This window comes from Engystomops pustulosus, unplaced genomic scaffold, assembly GCF_040894005.1.
Source record: "Engystomops pustulosus unplaced genomic scaffold, aEngPut4.maternal MAT_SCAFFOLD_482, whole genome shotgun sequence".
NCBI lineage: Eukaryota > Metazoa > Chordata > Amphibia > Anura > Leptodactylidae > Engystomops > Engystomops pustulosus.
This window is the reverse complement of record NW_027285361.1, coordinates 39277-59767: the sequence shown is the minus strand read 5'-3', so window position 1 is coordinate 59767 and position 20491 is coordinate 39277. Positions and strand designations below refer to the sequence as shown.

Sequence of the window (20491 nt, the reverse complement as noted above, 5' to 3'; positions counted from 1 at the left end):
TTGCATCTCCTGGCATGCATTGGCATCCGCCCCCACAGGCTATTATGGCATCTGCTGGCATGCATTGGCATCCGCCCCACAGGCTATTATGGCATCTGCTGGCATGCATTGGCATCCGCCCCCACAGGCTATTATGGCATCTGCTGGCATGCATTGGCATCCGCCCGAGATCACAGGTCACTGTGATTATTGCATCTGCTGGCATGCATTGGCATCCGCCCCCACAGGCTATTATGGCATCTGCTGGCATGCATTGGCATCCGCCCCCACAGGCTATTATGGCATCTGCTGGCATGCATTGGCATCCGCCCCCACAGGCTATTATGGCATCTGCTGGCATGCATTGGCATCCGCCCCCACAGGCCTATTATGGCATCTGCTGGCATGCATTGGCATCCGCCCCCACAGGCTATTATGGCATCTGCTGGCATGCATTGGCATCCGCCTCCCACAGGCCTATTATGGCATCTGCTGGCATGCATTGGCATCCGCCCCCACAGGCCTATTATGGCATCTGCTGGCATGCATTGGCATCCGCCCCCACAGGCTATTATGGCATCTGCTGGCATGCATTGGCATCCCGCCCTCTCACTAGCGCATTATGGCATCTGCTGGCATGCATTGGCATCCGCCTCCCACAGGCTATTATGGCATCTGCTGGCATGCATTGGCATCCGCCTCCCACAGCCTATTATGGCATCTGCTGGCATGCATTGGCATCCGCCTCCCACAGGCTATTATGGCATCTGCTGGCATGCATTGGCATCCGCCCTCACAGGCTATTATGGCATCTGCTGGCATGCATTGGCATCCGCCCTCACAGCCTATTATTGCATCTCCTGGCATGCATTGGCATCCGCCCTCACAGGCTATTATTGCATCTCCTGGCATGCATTGGCATCCGCCCTCACAGGCTATTATTGCATCTCCTGGCATGCATTGGCATCCGCCCTCACAGGCTATTATTGCATCTCCTGGCATGCATTGGCATCTGCCCTCACAGGCTATTATTGCATCTCCTGGCATGCATTGGCATCCGCCCTCACAGGCTATTATTGCATCTCCTGGCATGCATTGGCATCTGCCCTCACAGGCTATTATTGCATCTCCTGGCATGCATTGGCATCTGCCCTCACAGGCTATTATTGCATCTCCTGGCATGCATTGGCATCTGCCCTCACAGGCTATAATTGCATCTCCTGGCATGCATTGGCATCCGCCCTCACAGGCTATTATTGCATCTCCTGGCATGCATTGGCATCTGCCCTCACAGGCTATTATGGCATCTCCTGGCATGCATTGGCATCTGCCCTCACAGGCTATTATGGCATCTCCTGGCATGCATTGGCATCTGCCCTCACAGGCTATTATGGCATCTGCTGGCATGCATTGGCATCTGCCCTCACAGGCTATTATGGCATCTGCTGGCATGCATTGGCATCTGCCCTCACAGGCTATTATTGCATCTCCTGGCATGCATTGGCATCCGCCCTCACAGGCTATTATTGCATCTCCTGGCATGCATTGGCATCTGCCCTCACAGGCTATTATGGCATCTCCTGGCATGCATTGGCATCTGCCCTCACAGGCTATTATGGCATCTCCTGGCATGCATTGGCATCTGCCCTCACAGGCTATTATGGCATCTCCTGGCATGCATTGGCATCCGCCCCCCACAGGCTATTATGGCATCTCCTGGCATGCATTGGCATCTGCCCTCACAGGCTATTATGGCATCTGCTGGCATGCATTGGCATCCGCCCCCCACAGGCTATTATGGCATCTGCTGAGCGTCTACCCCATGTGTCCAAAAGGTGCAAGGTGAATTTAACAAGTAAATTACAAAACCCTTCCCCAGGTACATACGGTTTTTGCTACAGACGTGCTGCATGGCCCAGACAGCCCAGAGCTGTACGCCCGGTGTACTGAAACAGGCCAGGAGAGGGAAGAAAGGGTTAAAAGACCTGCAAATAAGAGGAGAATATACGGAGTTAATATTACAATCTGTGAGTACTGAACCTGTATAGAGGACAAGCCTCCTAGTCACACCATGAGCCACTAGATCCTCACTAGAGGACAGATGCCCCGGATCTCAGGAGGTCACAGGGGGTCACCACGGGCTGCTGAACAACCACGTGACAAGGAGTCACTGGGGACATTGGCAGCCGATCACAGCAGGACACAATGACGAGGCGCTGGGTGTGACTGTCCAGCTACAAAATGTCTCTAAATATTCCTTATGGGATCAGCATCGAGTGCAAGGCAGAACATGACTGTATCTATGGGATGTGACACTGTCCCATATACACGTGGCCTGTATCTATGGGATGTGAGACTGTCCCATATACACGTGACCTGTATCTATGGGATGTGACACTGTCCCATATACACGTGACATGTATCTATGAGATGTGAGACTGTCCCATATACACGTGGCCTGTATCTATGGGATGTGACACTGTCCCATATACACGTGACCTGTATCTATGAGATGTGACACTGTCCCATATACACGTGACCTGTATCTATGAGATGTGACACTGTCCCATATACACGTGACCTGTATCTATGGGATGTGACACTGTCCCATATACACGTGACCTGTATCTATGGGATGTGACACTGTCCCATATACACGTGGCCTGTATCTATGAGATGTGACACTGTCCCATATACACGTGACCTGTATCTATGGGATGTGACACTGTCCCATATACACGTGACCTGTATCTATGGGATGTGACACTGTCCCATATACACGTTGCCTGTATCTATGAGATGTGAGACTGTCCCATATACACGTGACCTGTATCTATGGGATGTGACACTGTCCCATATACACGTGACCTGTATCTATGAGATGTGACACTGTCCCATATACACGTGACCTGTATCTATGAGATGTGACACTGTCCCATATACACGTGACCTGTATCTATGGGATGTGACACTGTCCCATATACACGTGACCTGTATCTATGGGATGTGACACTGTCCCATATACACGTTGCCTGTATCTATGAGATGTGAGACTGTCCCATATACACGTGACCTGTATCTATGGGATGTGACACTGTCCCATATACACGTGACATGTATCTATGGGATGTGAGACTGTCCCATATACACGTGACCTGTATCTATGGGATGTGACACTGTCCCATATACACGTGACCTGTATCTATGGGATGTGACACTGTCCCATATACACGTGACCTGTATCTATGGGATGTGACACTGTCCCATATACACGTGACCTGTATCTATGGGATGTGACACTGTCCCATATACACGTGACCTGTATCTATGGGATGTGACACTGTCCCATATACACGTGACCTGTATCTATGGGATGTGACACTGTCCCATATACACGTGACCTGTATCTATGGGATGTGACACTGTCCCATATACACGTGACATGTATCTATGAGATGTGAGACTGTCCCATATACACGTGACCTGTATCTATGGGATGTGACACTGTCCCATATACACGTGACCTGTATCTATGAGATGTGACACTGTCCCATATACACGTGACCTGTATCTATGGGATGTGACACTGTCCCATATACACGTGACCTGTATCTATGGGATGTGACACTGTCCCATATACACGTGACCTGTATCTATGGGATGTGACACTGTCCCATATACACGTGACATGTATCTATGAGATGTGAGACTGTCCCATATACACGTGACCTGTATCTATGGGATGTGACACTGTCCCATATACACGTGACCTGTATCTATGGGATGTGACACTGTCCCATATACACGTGACCTGTATCTATGGGATGTGACACTGTCCCATATACACGTGACCTGTATCTATGGGATGTGACACTGTCCCATATACACGTGACCTGTATCTATGGGATGTGACACTGTCCCATATACACGTGACCTGTATCTATGGGATGTGACACTGTCCCATATACACGTGACACGTATCTGTGAGATGTGAGACTGTCCCATATACACGTGACCTGTATCTATGGGATGTGACACTGTCCCATATACACGTGACCTGTATCTATGGGATGTGACACTGTCCCATATACACGTGACCTGTATCTATGGGATGTGACACTGTCCCATATACACGTGACCTGTATCTATGGGATGTGACACTGTCCCATATACACGTGACCTGTATCTATGGGATGTGACACTGTCCCATATACACGTGACCCGTATCTATGGGATGTGAGACTGTCCCATATACACGTGACCCGTATCTATGGGATGTGACACTGTCCCATATACACGTGACCCGTATCTATGGGATGTGAGACTGTCCCATATACACGTGACCCGTATCTATGGGATGTGACACTGTCCCATATACACGTGACCCGTATCTATGAGATGTGACACTGTCCCATATACACGTGACCTGTATCTATGGGATGTGACACTGTCCCATATACACGTGGCCTGTATCTATGGGATGTGACACTGTCCCATATACACGTGACCTGTATCTATGGGATGTGACACTGTCCCATATACACGTGACCTGTATCTATGGGATGTGACACTGTCCCATATACACGTGGCCTGTATCTATGGGATGTGACACTGTCCCATATACACGTGACCTGAATCTATGAGATGTGACACTGTCCCATATACACGTGGCCTGTATCTATGGGATGTGACACTGTCCCATATACACGTGGCCTGTATCTATGGGATGTGACACTGTCCCATATACACGTGGCCTGTATCTATGGGATGTGAGACTGTCCCATATACACGTGGCCTGTATCTATGGGATGTGAGACTGTCCCATATACACGTGACCCGTATCTATGAGATGTGACACTGTCCCATATACACGTGACCTGTATCTATGAGATGTGACACTGTCCCATATACACGTGACCTGTATCTATGAGATGTGACACTGTCCCATATACACGTGGCCTGTATCTATGGGATGTGACACTGTCCCATATACACGTGGCCTGTATCTATGGGATGTGACACTGTCCCATATACACGTGGCCTGTATCTATGAGATGTGACACTGTCCCATACACACGTGGCCTGTATCTATGAGATGTGACACTGTCCCATATACACGTGGCCTGTATCTATGAGATGTGACACTGTCCCATACACACGTGGCCTGTATCTATGAGATGTGACACTGTCCCATATACACGTGACCTGTATCTATGAGATGTGACACTGTCCCATATACACGTGGCCTGTATCTATGAGATGTGACACTGTCCCATACACACGTGGCCTGTATCTATGAGATGTGACACTGTCCCATATACACGTGGCCTGTATCTATGAGATGTGACACTGTCCCATACACACGTGGCCTGTATCTATGAGATGTGACACTGTCCCATATACACGTGGCCTGTATCTATGGGATGTGACACTGTCCCATATACACGTGACCTGTATCTATGAGACCTGCACAATAGCTGGGACATGTGTATAGGACCGGCCTCATGATGGAAGTGCTAGCGCTGCGCTGGTCTTAGGGCTGATACTCCGGCTCAGGGGGACGGCCGTGTGTTTATAGAGGTTCTCCCCAATCCTGTGACTGAGGATTCATAAGCTGGAATCCCACCACTGTGAGAACAGGACCCCCATAGATGAAGAGAAGAGGGACCCCGCTATCACTAATGGGGGAGAACACGTCCTCCTCTCCATTCAATTCTACAAGAGACCAAAGAACATGGGGCCCGGCTCCAGGACATCCACTGATCAGGAAGTTACGGCCTCTCATTAGGGAGGGACAAGTGCTGGAACGTTCTGCCGGACTCCTCTGACACCATGTGGTCTGCCAATGATTAGCGCGCACCGATAATATACACAGAGGACATTCCTCACCTGTAGGCCACCATCTCACATTCTGGTGTCGGCCAACCCAGTATAGCAGAATGCTGGAAGACAGACAGGACAAGAATGAAAGGGTTAATAATGGTGAGGCGTCCGGCGAGAGCCGCACAATACACAGATATCCAGGATTCCTTATAGTGAAGGTTGTAAGATCGGCACATACAGAAACACTCACCAGCTCCTCCAGCAGCGAATGTCTTAAGTCCAAGCTCAAGGTCCACGTGTCTTCTCCACGGGACACGAGATGCGCGATGATCCCAGCAGCAAAGTAACTGACCTCCACCTCCACGCTGTGCAGGAGCTTACTGATCTGATCTATGAAGTCCTTCCACATCAGCTCCAAGTGCAGCTCCTTCACCTCCGCGATATTGTTCTGCAAGTAACAGAGACACGGATAAAGGGCGAACCAAGTACTGGACCCCACAGACCAAGACCCCCCCTAGTGCTACAAGTACTGGACCCCATAGACCAAGACCCCCCCTAGTGCTACAAGTACTGGACGCCATAGACTGTATCACCCCCCTAGTGCTACAAGTACTGGACGCCATAGACTGTATCCCCCCCCCTAGTGCTACAAGTACTGGACCCCATAGACCAAGACCCCCCCTAGTGCTACAAGTACTGGACGCCATAGACTGTATCACCCCCCTAGTGCTACAAGTACTGGACGCCATAGACTGTATCCCCCCCCCTAGTGCTACAAGTACTGGACGCCATAGACCAAGACCCCCCCCTAGTGCTACAAGTACTGGACCCCATAGACCAAGACCCCCCCCTAGTGCTACAAGTACTGGACGCCATAGACCAAGACCCCCCCCTAGTGCTACAAGTACTGGACCCCATAGACCAAGACCCCCCTAGTGCTACAAGTACTGGACCCCATAGACCAAGACCCCCCCCTAGTGCTACAAGTACTGGACCCCATAGACCAAGACCCCCCTAGTGCTACAAGTACTGGACCCCATAGACCAAGACCCCCCCCTAGTGCTACAAGTACTGGATCCCATAGACCAAGACCCCCCCTAGTGCTACAAGTACTGGACGCCACAGACCAAGACCCCCCTAGTGCTACAAGTACTGGACGCCACAGACCAAGACCCCCCCTAGTGCTACAAGTACTGGACGCCACAGACCAAGACCCCCCCTAGTGCTACAAGTACTGGACCCCATAGACCAAGACCCCCCCTAGTGCTACAAGTACTGGACCCCATAGACCAAGACCCCCCCTAGTGCTACAAGTACTGGACCCCATAGACCAAGACCCCCCCTAGTGCTACAAGTACTGGACCCCATAGACCAAGACCCCCCCCTAGTGCTACAAGTACTGGACGCCATAGACTGTATCCCCCCCCTAGTGCTACAAGTACTGGACCCCATAGACCAAGACCCCCCCCCTAGTGCTACAAGTACTGGACCCCACAGACCAAGACCCCCCCCCTAGTGCTACAAGTACTGGACCCCATAGACCAAGACCCCCCCCCCTAGTGCTACAAGTACTGGACCCCACAGACCAAGACCCCCCCCCCTAGTGCTACAAGTACTGGACCCCATAGACCAAGACCCCCCCCCCTAGTGCTACAAGTACTGGACCCCATAGACCAAGACCCCCCCTAGTGCTACAAGTACTGGACGCCATAGACTGTATCACCCCCCTAGTGCTACAAGTACTGGACCCCATAGACCAAGACCCCCCCTAGTGCTACAAGTACTGGACCCCATAGACCAAGACCCCCCCTAGTGCTACAAGTACTGGACCCCATAGACCAAGACCCCCCTAGTGCTACAAGTACTGGACCCCACAGACTGTATCCCCCCCCTAGTGCTACAAGTACTGGACCCCATAGACCAAGACCCCCCCCTAGTGCTACAAGTACTGGACGCCATAGACTGTATCCCCCCCCCTAGTGCTACAAGTACTGGACCCCATAGACCAAGACCCCCCCCTAGTGCTACAAGTACTGGACCCCATAGACCAAGACCCCCCTAGTGCTACAAGTACTGGACGCCACAGACCAAGACCCCCCCTAGTGCTACAAGTACTGGACGCCACAGACCAAGACCCCCCCTAGTGCTACAAGTACTGGACGCCATAGACTGTATCACCCCCCTAGTGCTACAAGTACTGGACCCCATAGACCAAGACCCCCCCTAGTGCTACAAGTACTGGACCCCATAGACCAAGACCCCCCCTAGTGCTACAAGTACTGGACCCCATAGACCAAGACCCCCCTAGTGCTACAAGTACTGGACCCCACAGACTGTATCCCCCCCCTAGTGCTACAAGTACTGGACCCCATAGACCAAGACCCCCCCCTAGTGCTACAAGTACTGGACGCCATAGACTGTATCCCCCCCCCTAGTGCTACAAGTACTGGACCCCATAGACCAAGACCCCCCCCTAGTGCTACAAGTACTGGACCCCATAGACCAAGACCCCCCTAGTGCTACAAGTACTGGACGCCACAGACCAAGACCCCCCCTAGTGCTACAAGTACTGGACGCCATAGACTGTATCCCCCCCCTAGTGCTACAAGTACTGGACCCCATAGACCAAGACCCCCCCCCCCCTAGTGCTACAAGTACTGGACCCCACAGACCAAGACCCCCCCCCCTAGTGCTACAAGTACTGGACCCCATAGACCAAGACCCCCCCCCCCCCCTAGTGCTACAAGTACTGGACCCCACAGACCAAGACCCCCCCCCTAGTGCTACAAGTACTGGACCCCATAGACCAAGACCCCCCTAGTGCTACAAGTACTGGACGCCATAGACTGTATCACCCCCCTAGTGCTACAAGTACTGGACGCCATAGACTGTATCACCCCCCTAGTGCTACAAGTACTGGACCCCACAGACCAAGACCCCCCTAGTGCTACAAGTACTGGACCCCACAGACCAAGACCCCCCCTAGTGCTACAAGTACTGGACCCCACAGACCAAGACCCCCCTAGTGCTACAAGTACTGGACCCCATAGACCAAGACCCCCCCTAGTGCTACAAGTACTGGACCCCACAGACCAAGACCCCCCCTAGTGCTACAAGTACTGGACCCCATAGACCAAGACCCCCCCTAGTGCTACAAGTAGTGTACTGCACATCTGTTCCCAGTATGTCGCTCTGTGCGCCTGTCTATGAGGGGCCTATGTACGACCCGTGTATCGCTCTGTGCGCCTGTCTATGAGGGGCCTATGTACGGCCCGTGTATCGCTCTGTGCGCCTGTCTATGAGGGGCCTATGTACGGCCCGTGTATCGCTCTGTGCGCCTGTCTATGAGGGGCCTATGTACGGCCCGTGTATCGCTCTGTGCGCCTGTCTATGGGGGGCCTATGTACGGCCCGTGTATCGCTCTGTGCGCCTGTCTATGGGGGGCCTATGTACGGCCCGTGTATCGCTCTGTGCGCCTGTCTATGGGGGGCCTATGTACGGCCCGTGTGTCGCTCTGTGCGCCTGTCTATGAGGGGCCTATGTACGGCCCGTGTATCGCTCTGTGCGCCTGTCTATGGGGGGCCTATGTACGGCCCGTGTATCGCTCTGTGCGCCTGTCTATGGGGGGCCTATGTACGGCCCGTGTATCGCTCTGTGCGCCTGTCTATGAGGGGCCTATGTACGGCCCGTGTATCGCTCTGTGCGCCTGTCTATGGGGGGCCTATGTACGGCCCGTGTATCGCTCTGTGCGTCTGTCTATGGGGGGCCTATGTACGGCCCGTGTATCGCTCTGTGCGCCTGTCTATGGGGGGCCTATGTACGGCCCGTGTGTCGCTCTGTGCGCCTGTCTATGAGGGGCCTATGTACGGCCCGTGTATCGCTCTGTGCGCCTGTCTATGAGGGGCCTATGTACGGCCCGTGTATCGCTCTGTGCGCCTGTCTATGGGGGGCCTATGTACGGCCCGTGTATCGCTCTGTGCGCCTGTCTATGAGGGGCCTATGTACGGCCCGTGTATCGCTCTGTGCGCCTGTCTATGGGGGGCCTATGTACGGCCCGTGTATCGCTCTGTGCGCCCGTCTATGGGGGGCCTATGTACGGCCCGTGTATCGCTCTGTGCGCCCGTCTATGAGGGGCCTATGTACGGCCCGTGTATCGCTCTGTGCGCCCGTCTATGAGGGGCCTATGTACGGCCCGTGTATCGCTCTGTGCGCCCGTCTATGAGGGGCCTATGTACGGCCCGTGTATCGCTCTGTGCGCCCGTCTATGGGGGGCCTATGTACGGCCCGTGTATCGCTCTGTGCGCCTGTCTATGGGGGGCCTATGTACGGCCCGTGTATCGCTCTGTGCGCCTGTCTATGGGGGGCCTATGTACGGCCCGTGTGTCGCTCTGTGCGCCTGTCTATGGGGGGCCTATGTACGGCCCGTGTATCGCTCTGTGCGCCTGTCTATGGGGGGCCTATGTACGGCCCGTGTATCGCTCTGTGCGCCTGTCTATGGGGGGCCTATGTACGGCCCGTGTATCGCTCTGTGCGCCTGTCTATGGGGGGCCTATGTACGGCCCGTGTATCGCTCTGTGCGCCTGTCTATGGGGGGCCTATGTACGGCCCGTGTATCGCTCTGTGCTCCTGTCTATGAGGGGCCTATGTACGGCCCGTGTATCGCTCTGTGCGCCTGTCTATGAGGGGCCTATGTACGGCCCGTGTATCGCTCTGTGCGCCTGTCTATGGGGGGCCTATGTACGGCCCGTGTATCGCTCTGTGCGCCTGTCTATGGGGGGCCTATGTACGGCCCGTGTATCGCTCTGTGCGCCTGTCTATGGGGGGCCTATGTACGGCCGTGTATCGCTCTGTGCGCCTGTCTATGAGGGGCCTATGTACGGCCCGTGTATCGCTCTGTGCGCCTGTCTATGAGGGGCCTATGTACGGCCCGTGTATCGCTCTGTGCGCCTGTCTATGGGGGGCCTATGTACGGCCCGTGTATCGCTCTGTGCGCCTGTCTATGAGGGGCCTATGTACGGCCCGTGTATCGCTCTGTGCGCCTGTCTATGGGGGGCCTATGTACGGCCCGTGTGTCGCTCTGTGCGCCTGTCTATGGGGGGCCTATGTACGGCCCGTGTATCGCTCTGTGCGCCTGTCTATGGGGGGCCTATGTACGGCCCGTGTATCGCTCTGTGCGCCTGTCTATGGGGGGCCTATGTACGGCCCGTGTATCGCTCTGTGCGCCTGTCTATGGGGGGCCTATGTACGGCCCGTGTATCGCTCTGTGCGCCTGTCTATGGGGGGCCTATGTACGGCCCGTGTATCGCTCTGTGCGCCTGTCTATGGGGGGCCTATGTACGGCCCGTGTATCGCTCTGTGCGCCTGTCTATGGGGGGCCTATGTACGGCCCGTGTATCGCTCTGTGCGCCTGTCTATGGGGGGCCTATGTACGGCCCGTGTGTCGCTCTGTGCGCCCGTCTATGGGGGGCCTATGTACGGCCCGTGTGTCGCTCTGTGCGCCCGTCTATGAGGGGCCTATGTACGGCCCGTGTGTCGCTCTGTGCGCCCGTCTATGGGGGGCCTATGTACGGCCCGTGTATCGCTCTGTGCGCCTGTCTATGGGGGGCCTATGTACGGCCCGTGTGTCGCTCTGTGCGCCTGTCTATGGGGGGCCTATGTACGGCCCGTGTATCGCTCTGTGCGCCTGTCTATGGGGGGCCTATGTACGGCCCGTGTATCGCTCTGTGCGTCTGTCTATGGGGGGCCTATGTACGGCCCGTGTATCGCTCTGTGCGCCTGTCTATGGGGGGCCTATGTACGGCCCGTGTGTCGCTCTGTGCGCCTGTCTATGAGGGGCCTATGTACGGCCCGTGTATCGCTCTGTGCGCCTGTCTATGGGGGGCCTATGTACGGCCCGTGTGTCGCTCTGTGCGCCTGTCTATGGGGGGCCTATGTACGGCTCGTGTATCGCTCTGTGCGCCTGTCTATGGGGGGCCTATGTACGGCCCGTGTATCGCTCTGTGCGCCTGTCTATGAGGGGCCTATGTACGGCCCGTGTATCGCTCTGTGCGCCTGTCTATGGGGGGGCCTATGTACGGCCCGTGTATCGCTCTGTGCGCCTGTCTATGGGGGGCCTATGTACGGCCCGTGTATCGCTCTGTGCGCCTGTCTATGGGGGGGCCTATGTACGGCCCGTGTATCGCTCTGTGCGCCTGTCTATGGGGGGCCTATGTACGGCCCGTGTATCGCTCTGTGCGCCTGTCTATGGGGGGGCCTATGTACGGCCCGTGTATCGCTCTGTGCGCCTGTCTATGGGGGGCCTATGTACGGCCCGTGTATCGCTCTGTGCGCCTGTCTATGGGGGGGCCTATGTACGGCCCGTGTATCGCTCTGTGCGCCTGTCTATGGGGGGCCTATGTACGGCCCGTGTATCGCTCTGTGCGCCTGTCTATGGGGGGCCTATGTACGGCCCGTGTATCTATATACCTATATACGCCATCACATACAGAGAAGAGTCCGTTCTCACCAGTAATCCCAGGACCTTCTGCTGGATGGAAGATTCCGATGGAAAGGTCTGAGGAAAGAAAAGAAGGAACAGCGGGAAATGTCTGAGGATTGTGGGTAATTTCATTCTATAGGTTCCCCCCCGTGTGATGTATATATCACCTATGTACAGGGCCGCGCCTTACCTCCAGGACCTTCATGAAGAGCTCCAGGCCTTGGTTCTCTATGAAGTGTCGGCACGTGGTGGGCGATTCATCCGTCAGATTCCACAACGCGCTGAGAGTGAATTTCAAGGTGGTGTCCACGAGGCTCTGACCCGTCTTCTGCCGCACAATCTGAAGAAGTTGCTAAGAAAGATAAAATGATTTCTTTATTTACACACAAAAAATACTCGGCAGCGCCCCCCCCCCCCCACCTTGCCCCTGCCGGGCACCGGCAACACCCCCCCCCCCTGCCAGCCCCACTATAGGCGCCCCGCCCCCTTGCCCCTGCCGGGCACTATAGGCGCCCCGCCCCCTTGCCGGGCACTGGCGGCACCACCCAACTCCCCCGCCCCCCCCTGCCGGGCATTATAAGCGCCCCGCCCCCTTGCCCCTGCCGGGCACTGGCGGCACCACCCAACTCCCCCCCCCCTGCTGGGCACTATAGGCGCCCCCCCCCCCCCTGCCAGGCACTGGCGGCACCACCCAACTCCCCCCCCCCTGCCGTGCACTATAAGCACCCCCCCCCCTGCCAGGCACTGGCGGCACCACCCAACTCCCCCCCCCCCGCCGGGCACTATAAGCACCCCCCCCCCCCTGCCAGGCACTGGCGGCACCACCCAACTCCCCCCCCCCTGCCGGGCACTATAAGCACCCCCCCCCCTGCCAGGCACTGGCGGCACCACCCAACTCCCCCCCCCGCCGGGCACTATAAGCGCCCCACCCCCCTGCCAGGCACTGGCGGCACCACCCAACTCCCCCCCCGCCGGGCACTATAAGCGCCCCCCCGCCACCAATAAAACAAGAAACACTTAGAAAATGTTTGGAAATTAAGATGTAAAATAGTCAGCGAATCACATTTCTAGTAAAGACACTCACCCGCACAATGAAGAGCTCGGCGCCGAGCTGTGCCGTCTGTTCTGTGGAGAGCTGTCACACAACCAACATGCGTTACTTATACATTGTATACCCCACATGTCACTGTACATTGTATACCCCACATGTCACTATACATTGTATACCCCACATGTCACTAATACATTGTATACCCCACATGTCACTATACATTGTATACCCCACGTGTCACTATACATTGTATACCCCACATGTCACTATACATTGTATACCCCACATGTCACTATACATTGTATACCCCACGCATCACCAATACATTGTATACCCCACGCGTCACCAATACATTGTATACCCCACGCGTCACCAATACATTGTATACCCCACGTGTCACTATACATTCTATACCCCACATGTCACTATACATTGTATACCCCACGCGTCACTAATACATTGTATACCCCACGCGTCACCAATACATTGTATACCCCACGTGTCACTATACATTGTATACCCCACATGTCACTATACATTGTATACCCCACGCGTCACTAATACATTGTATACCCCACATGTCACTATACATTGTATACCCCACGCGTTACCAATACATTGTATACCCCACGCGTTACTTATACATTGTATACCCCACGTCACTATACATTGTATACCCCACGCGTTACCAATACATTGTATACCCCACGCGTTACTTATACATTGTATACCCCACATGTCACTAATACATTGTATACCCCACGTGTCACTATACATTGTATACCCCACATGTCACTATACATTGTATACCCCACGCGTTACCAATACATTGTATACCCCACGCGTTACTTATACATTGTATACCCCACGTCACTATACATTGTATACCCCACGCGTTACCAATACATTGTATACCCCACACGTTACTTATACATTGTATACCCCACATGTCACTAATACATTGTATACCCCACGTGTCACTATACATTGTATACCCCACGCATCACCAATACATTGTATACCCCACGCGTTACTTATACATTGTATACCCCACATGTCACTATACATTGTATACCCCACATGTCACTATACATTGTATACCCCACGCATCACCAATACATTGTATACCCCACGCATCACCAATACATTGTATACCCCACGCGTTACTTATACATTGTATACCCCACGCGTTACTTATACATTGTATACCCCACGTGTCACTATACATTGTATACCCCACGTGTCACTATACATTGTATACCCCACATGTCACTATACATTGTATACCCCACGCGTTACTTATACATTGTATACCCCACGTGTCACTATACATTGTATACCCCACGCGTTACTTATACATTGTATACCCCACATGTCACTATACATTGTATACCCCACGCGTTACCAATACATTGTATACCCCACGCGTTACCAATACATTGTATACCCCACGCGTTACTTATACATTGTATACCCCACGTGTCACTATACATTGTATACCCCACATGTCACTATACATTGTATACCCCACATGTCACTATACATTCTATATGGTCACTACATGAGAAAGATCCTGTGATGGGAGCAGGAAGGATCCTTACATCCCCATGAGATGCGTCTGCTAGTAACTTACTCTCACAACCCACTGAATATACATGCACGCTCAGTCCTGAGTGGTGTGCGTGTGCGTAGAGGAGGAAAAGCTGGGAACCAGAGGAGGGCTCAGCAGCTGGTGCTTATACTTACAGGGTAAGGCTACATTCACACACATGTATGGGGGGCGTATATACGGCCGATATACGTCCCCCAGACATTTCTATGGGCTCACGGCCCTGTCTTTTCCCGTGATACGGCGCTGTATCTCCCTATGGAGAGGGGCGGGGGTGAGCAGCGTTCATCCCCTGCCCCTCTCCGCAGCGCCGATGTATGCCCGCCGTACTACGGTATAGTGGGCATACATAGTGTGAATGTAGCCTAACACTGGTAAATCATCAGGATATCTCGATCTGTACTTACTGGTGACTAGAGATGAGTGGACCTTAACTTCAGGTCCGGTGTCCCCTGTTTTGGCAGCGCCGCCTGACCTGGACATGTTGCTTGATGGGCGGCCAATCAGACATGTCTAGTTGCTAGGAGTGTAATGATGGCGATCAAGCAGCAGGTCTGGTCAGGCTGCGTCCACACGTTCAGTTTTTCAGATGCAGTTTTTGATTCCCAAACCCGGAGTGGAGTGAAAATAGAGGAGGAGCGGCTCTTCCTAACAATAATCCTCACCCACTGTGACCCAAACCTGCACCTGAAAACCGGACCATGTGGCTGAAGCTCAGGTCCGCTCATCTCTACTAGAGAAAGTCTCTTTATAGCACAGACATAAGTTATACACTCACCGGCCACTTTATTAGGTCCACCATGCTAGTATCGGGTTGGACCTCCTTTTGCCTTCAGAACTGCCTCAATTCTTCGTGGCATAGATACAACAAGGTGCTGGAAGCTCCTCAGAGATTTTGCTCCATAGTGACATGATGGCATCACACAGTTGCCGCAGATTTGTCGGCTGCACATCCATGATGCGAATCTCCCGTTCCACCACATCCCAAAGATGCTCTATTGGATTGAGATCTGGTGACTGTGGAGCCATTTGTGTCCAGTGACCTCATTGTCATGTTCAAGAAACCAGTCTGAGATGATTTCAGCTTTATGACATGGCGCATTATCCTGCTGAAAGTAGCCATCAGATGTTACAGGGTACATTGTGCTCATAAAGGGATGGACATGGTCAGCAACAACACCATGACACCACCACCACCAGCCTGAGCCGCTGATACAAGGCAGGATGGATCCATGACACCACCACCACCAGCCTGAGCCGCTGATACAAGGCAGGATGGATCCATGACACCACCACCACCAGCCTGACCCGCTGATACAAGGCAGGATGGATCCATGACACCACCACCACCAGCCTGAGCCGCTGATACAAGGCAGGATGGATCCATGACACCACCACCACCAGCCTGACCGCTGATACAAGGCAGGATGGATCCATGACACCACCACCACCAGCCTGACCCGCTGATACAAGGCAGGATGGATCCATGACACCACCACCACCAGCCTGACCCGCTGATACAAGGCAGGATGGATCCATGACACCAGCACCGACAGCCTGAGCCGCTGATACAAGGCAGGATGGATCCATGACACCAGCACCACCAGCCTGAGCCGCTGATACAAGGCAGGATGGATCCATGACACCAGCACCACCAGCCTGACCCGCTGATACAAGGCAGGATGGATCCATGACACCAGCACCACCAGCCTGACCCGCTGATACAAGGCAGGATGGATCCATGACACCACCACCACCAGCCTGAGCCGCTGATACAAGGCAGGATGGATCCATGACACCACCACCACCAGCCTGACCCGCTGATACAAGGCAGGATGGATCCATGACACCAGCACCACCAGCCTGAGCCGCTGATACAAGGCAGGAGGGATCCATGACACCACCACCACCAGCCTGAGCAGCTGATACAAGGCAGGATGGATCCATGACACCACCACCACCAGCCTGACCCGCTGATACAAGGCAGGATGGATCCATGACACCACCACCAGCCTGAGCCGCTGATACAAGGCAGGATGGATCCATGACACCACCACCACCAGCCTGAGCCGCTGATACAAGGCAGGATGGATCCATGACACCACCACCACCAGCCTGAGCCGCTGATACAAGGCAGGATGGATCCATGACACCACCACCACCAGCCTGAGCCGCTGATACAAGGCAGGATGGATCCATGACACCACCAGCACCAGCCTGACCCGCTGATACAAGGCAGGATGGATCCATGACACCACCACCACCAGCCTGACCCGCTGATACAAGGCAGGATGGATCCATGACACCACCAGCACCAGCCTGAGCCGCTGATACAAGGCAGGATGGATCCATGACACCAGCACCACCAGCCTGAGCCGCTGATACAAGGCAGGATGGATCCATGACACCACCACCACCAGCCTGACCCGCTGATACAAGGCAGGATGGATCCATGACACCACCACCAGCCTGAGCCGCTGATACAAGGCAGGATGGATCCATGACACCAGCACCACCAGCCTGAGCCGCTGATACAAGGCAGGATGGATCCATGACACCACCACCAGCCTGACCCGCTGATACAAGGCAGGATGGATCCATGACACCAGCACCACCAGCCTGAGCCGCTGATACAAGGCAGGATGGATCCATGACACCAGCACCACCAGCCTGAGCCGCTGACACAAGGCAGGATGGATCCATGACACCAGCACCACCAGCCTGACCCGCTGATACAAGGCAGGATGGATCCATGACACCACCACCACCAGCCTGAGCCGCTGATACAAGGCAGGATGGATCCATGACACCAGCACCACCAGCCTGAGCCGCTGATACAAGGCAGGATGGATCCATGACACCACCACCACCAGCCTGAGCCGCTGATACAAGGCAGGATGGATCCATGACACCACCACCACCAGCCTGAGCCGCTGATACAAGGCAGGATGGATCCATGACACCAGCACCACCAGCCTGAGCCGCTGATACAAGGCAGGATGGATCCATGACACCAGCACCACCAGCCTGAGCCGCTGATACAAGGCAGGATGGATCCATGACACCAGCACCACCAGCCTGAGCCGCTGATACAAGGCAGGATGGATCCATGACACCAGCACCACCAGCCTGAGCCGCTGATACAAGGCAGGATGGATCCATGACACCACCACCACCAGCCTGAGCCGCTGATACAAGGCAGGATGGATCCATGACACCACCACCACCAGCCTGAGCCGCTGATACAAGGCAGGATGGATCCATGACACCACCACCACCAGCCTGAGCCGCTGATACAAGGCAGGATGGATCCATGACACCACCACCACCAGCCTGAGCCGCTGATACAAGGCAGGATGGATCCATGACACCACCAGCACCAGCCTGACCCGCTGATACAAGGCAGGATGGATCCATGACACCACCACCACCAGCCTGACCCGCTGATACAAGGCAGGATGGATCCATGACACCACCAGCACCAGCCTGAGCCGCTGATACAAGGCAGGATGGATCCATGACACCAGCACCACCAGCCTGAGCCGCTGATACAAGGCAGGATGGATCCATGACACCACCACCACCAGCCTGACCCGCTGATACAAGGCAGGATGGATCCATGACACCACCACCAGCCTGAGCCGCTGATACAAGGCAGGATGGATCCATGACACCAGCACCACCAGCCTGAGCCGCTGATACAAGGCAGGATGGATCCATGACACCACCACCAGCCTGACCCGCTGATACAAGGCAGGATGGATCCATGACACCAGCACCACCAGCCTGAGCCGCTGATACAAGGCAGGATGGATCCATGACACCACCACCACCAGCCTGAGCCGCTGATACAAGGCAGGATGGATCCATGACACCAGCACCACCAGCCTGAGCCGCTGACACAAGGCAGGATGGATCCATGACACCAGCACCACCAGCCTGACCCGCTGATACAAGGCAGGATGGATCCATGACACCACCACCACCAGCCTGAGCCGCTGATACAAGGCAGGATGGATCCATGACACCAGCACCACCAGCCTGAGCCGCTGATACAAGGCAGGATGGATCCATGACACCACCACCACCAGCCTGAGCCGCTGATACAAGGCAGGATGGATCCATGACACCACCACCACCAGCCTGAGCCGCTGATACAAGGCAGGATGGATCCATGACACCAGCACCACCAGCCTGAGCCGCTGATACAAGGCAGGATGGATCCATGACACCAGCACCACCAGCCTGAGCCGCTGATACAAGGCAGGATGGATCCATGACACCAGCACCACCAGCCTGAGCCGCTGATACAAGGCAGGATGGATCCATGACACCAGCACCACCAGCCTGAGCCGCTGATACAAGGCAGGATGGATCCATGACACCACCACCACCAGCCTGACCCGCTGATACAAGGCAGGATGGATCCATGACACCAGCACCACCAGCCTGACCCGCTGATACAAGGCAGGATGGATCCATGACACCACCACCACCAGCCTGAGCCGCTGATACAAGGCAGGATGGATCCATGACACCACCACCACCAGCCTGAGCCGCTGATACAAGGCAGGATGGATCCATGACACCACCACCACCAGCCTGAGCCGCTGATACAAGGCAGGATGGATCCATGACACCAGCACCACCAGCCTGACCCGCTGATACAAGGCAGGATGGATCCATGACACCAGCACCACCAGCCTGAGCCGCTGATACAAGGCAGGATGGATCCATGACACCACCACCACCAGCCTGAGCCGCTGATACAAGGCAGGATGGATCCATGACACCAGCACCACCAGCCTGAGCCGCTGATACAAGGCAGGATGGATCCATGACACCAGCACCACCAGCCTGACCCGCTGATACAAGGCAGGATGGATCCATGACACCACCACCACCAGCCTGACCCGCTGATACAAGGCAGGATGGATCCATGACACCACCACCACCAGCCTGACCCGCTGATACAAGGCAGGATGGATCCATGACACCAGCACCACCAGCCTGACCCGCTGATACAAGGCAGGATGGATCCATGACACCACCACCACCAGCCTCACCCGCTGATACAAGGCAGGATGGATCCATGACACCACCACCACCAGCCTGAGCCGCTGATACAAGGCAGGATGGATCCATGACACCAGCACCACCAGCCTGAGCCGCTGATACAAGGCAGGATGGATCCATGACACCACCACCACCAGCCTGACCCGCTGATACAAGGCAGGATGGATCCATGACACCAGCACCACCAGCCTGACCCGCTGATACAAGGCAGGATGGATCCATGACACCACCACCACCAGCCTGAGCCGCTGATACAAGGCAGGATGGATCCATGACACCACCACCACCAGCCTGACCCGCTGATACAAGGCAGGATGGATCCATGACACCACCACCAGCCTGAGCCGCTGATACAAGGCAGGATGGATCCATGACACCACCACCACCAGCCTGAGCCGCTGATACAAGGCAGGATGGATCCATGACACCAGCACCACCAGCCTGAGCCACTGATACAAGGCAGGATGGATCCATG

At 54.8% G+C, this 20491-nt stretch overlaps 1 protein-coding gene across 1 annotated transcript in view; it reads right to left on the bottom strand.

Moving 5' to 3' along the window:
• Positions 1 to 1759: 1759 nt before the first annotated feature.
• Positions 1760 to 20491, bottom strand: part of ZYG11B (zyg-11 family member B, cell cycle regulator) — a 38431-nt gene continuing 19699 nt past the window's right edge. The window contains exons 8-13 of the mRNA XM_072132393.1: positions 13365 to 13415; positions 12471 to 12632; positions 12308 to 12355; positions 6053 to 6250; positions 5869 to 5921; positions 1760 to 1964 (exon numbers count right to left, since the gene is read on the bottom strand). Of these exons, the coding sequence (XP_071988494.1) occupies positions 1775 to 1964; positions 5869 to 5921; positions 6053 to 6250; positions 12308 to 12355; positions 12471 to 12632; positions 13365 to 13415 (702 nt within the window). The 3' untranslated portion in view covers positions 1760 to 1774. The remainder of the gene's footprint in view (positions 1965 to 5868; positions 5922 to 6052; positions 6251 to 12307; positions 12356 to 12470; positions 12633 to 13364; positions 13416 to 20491) is intronic.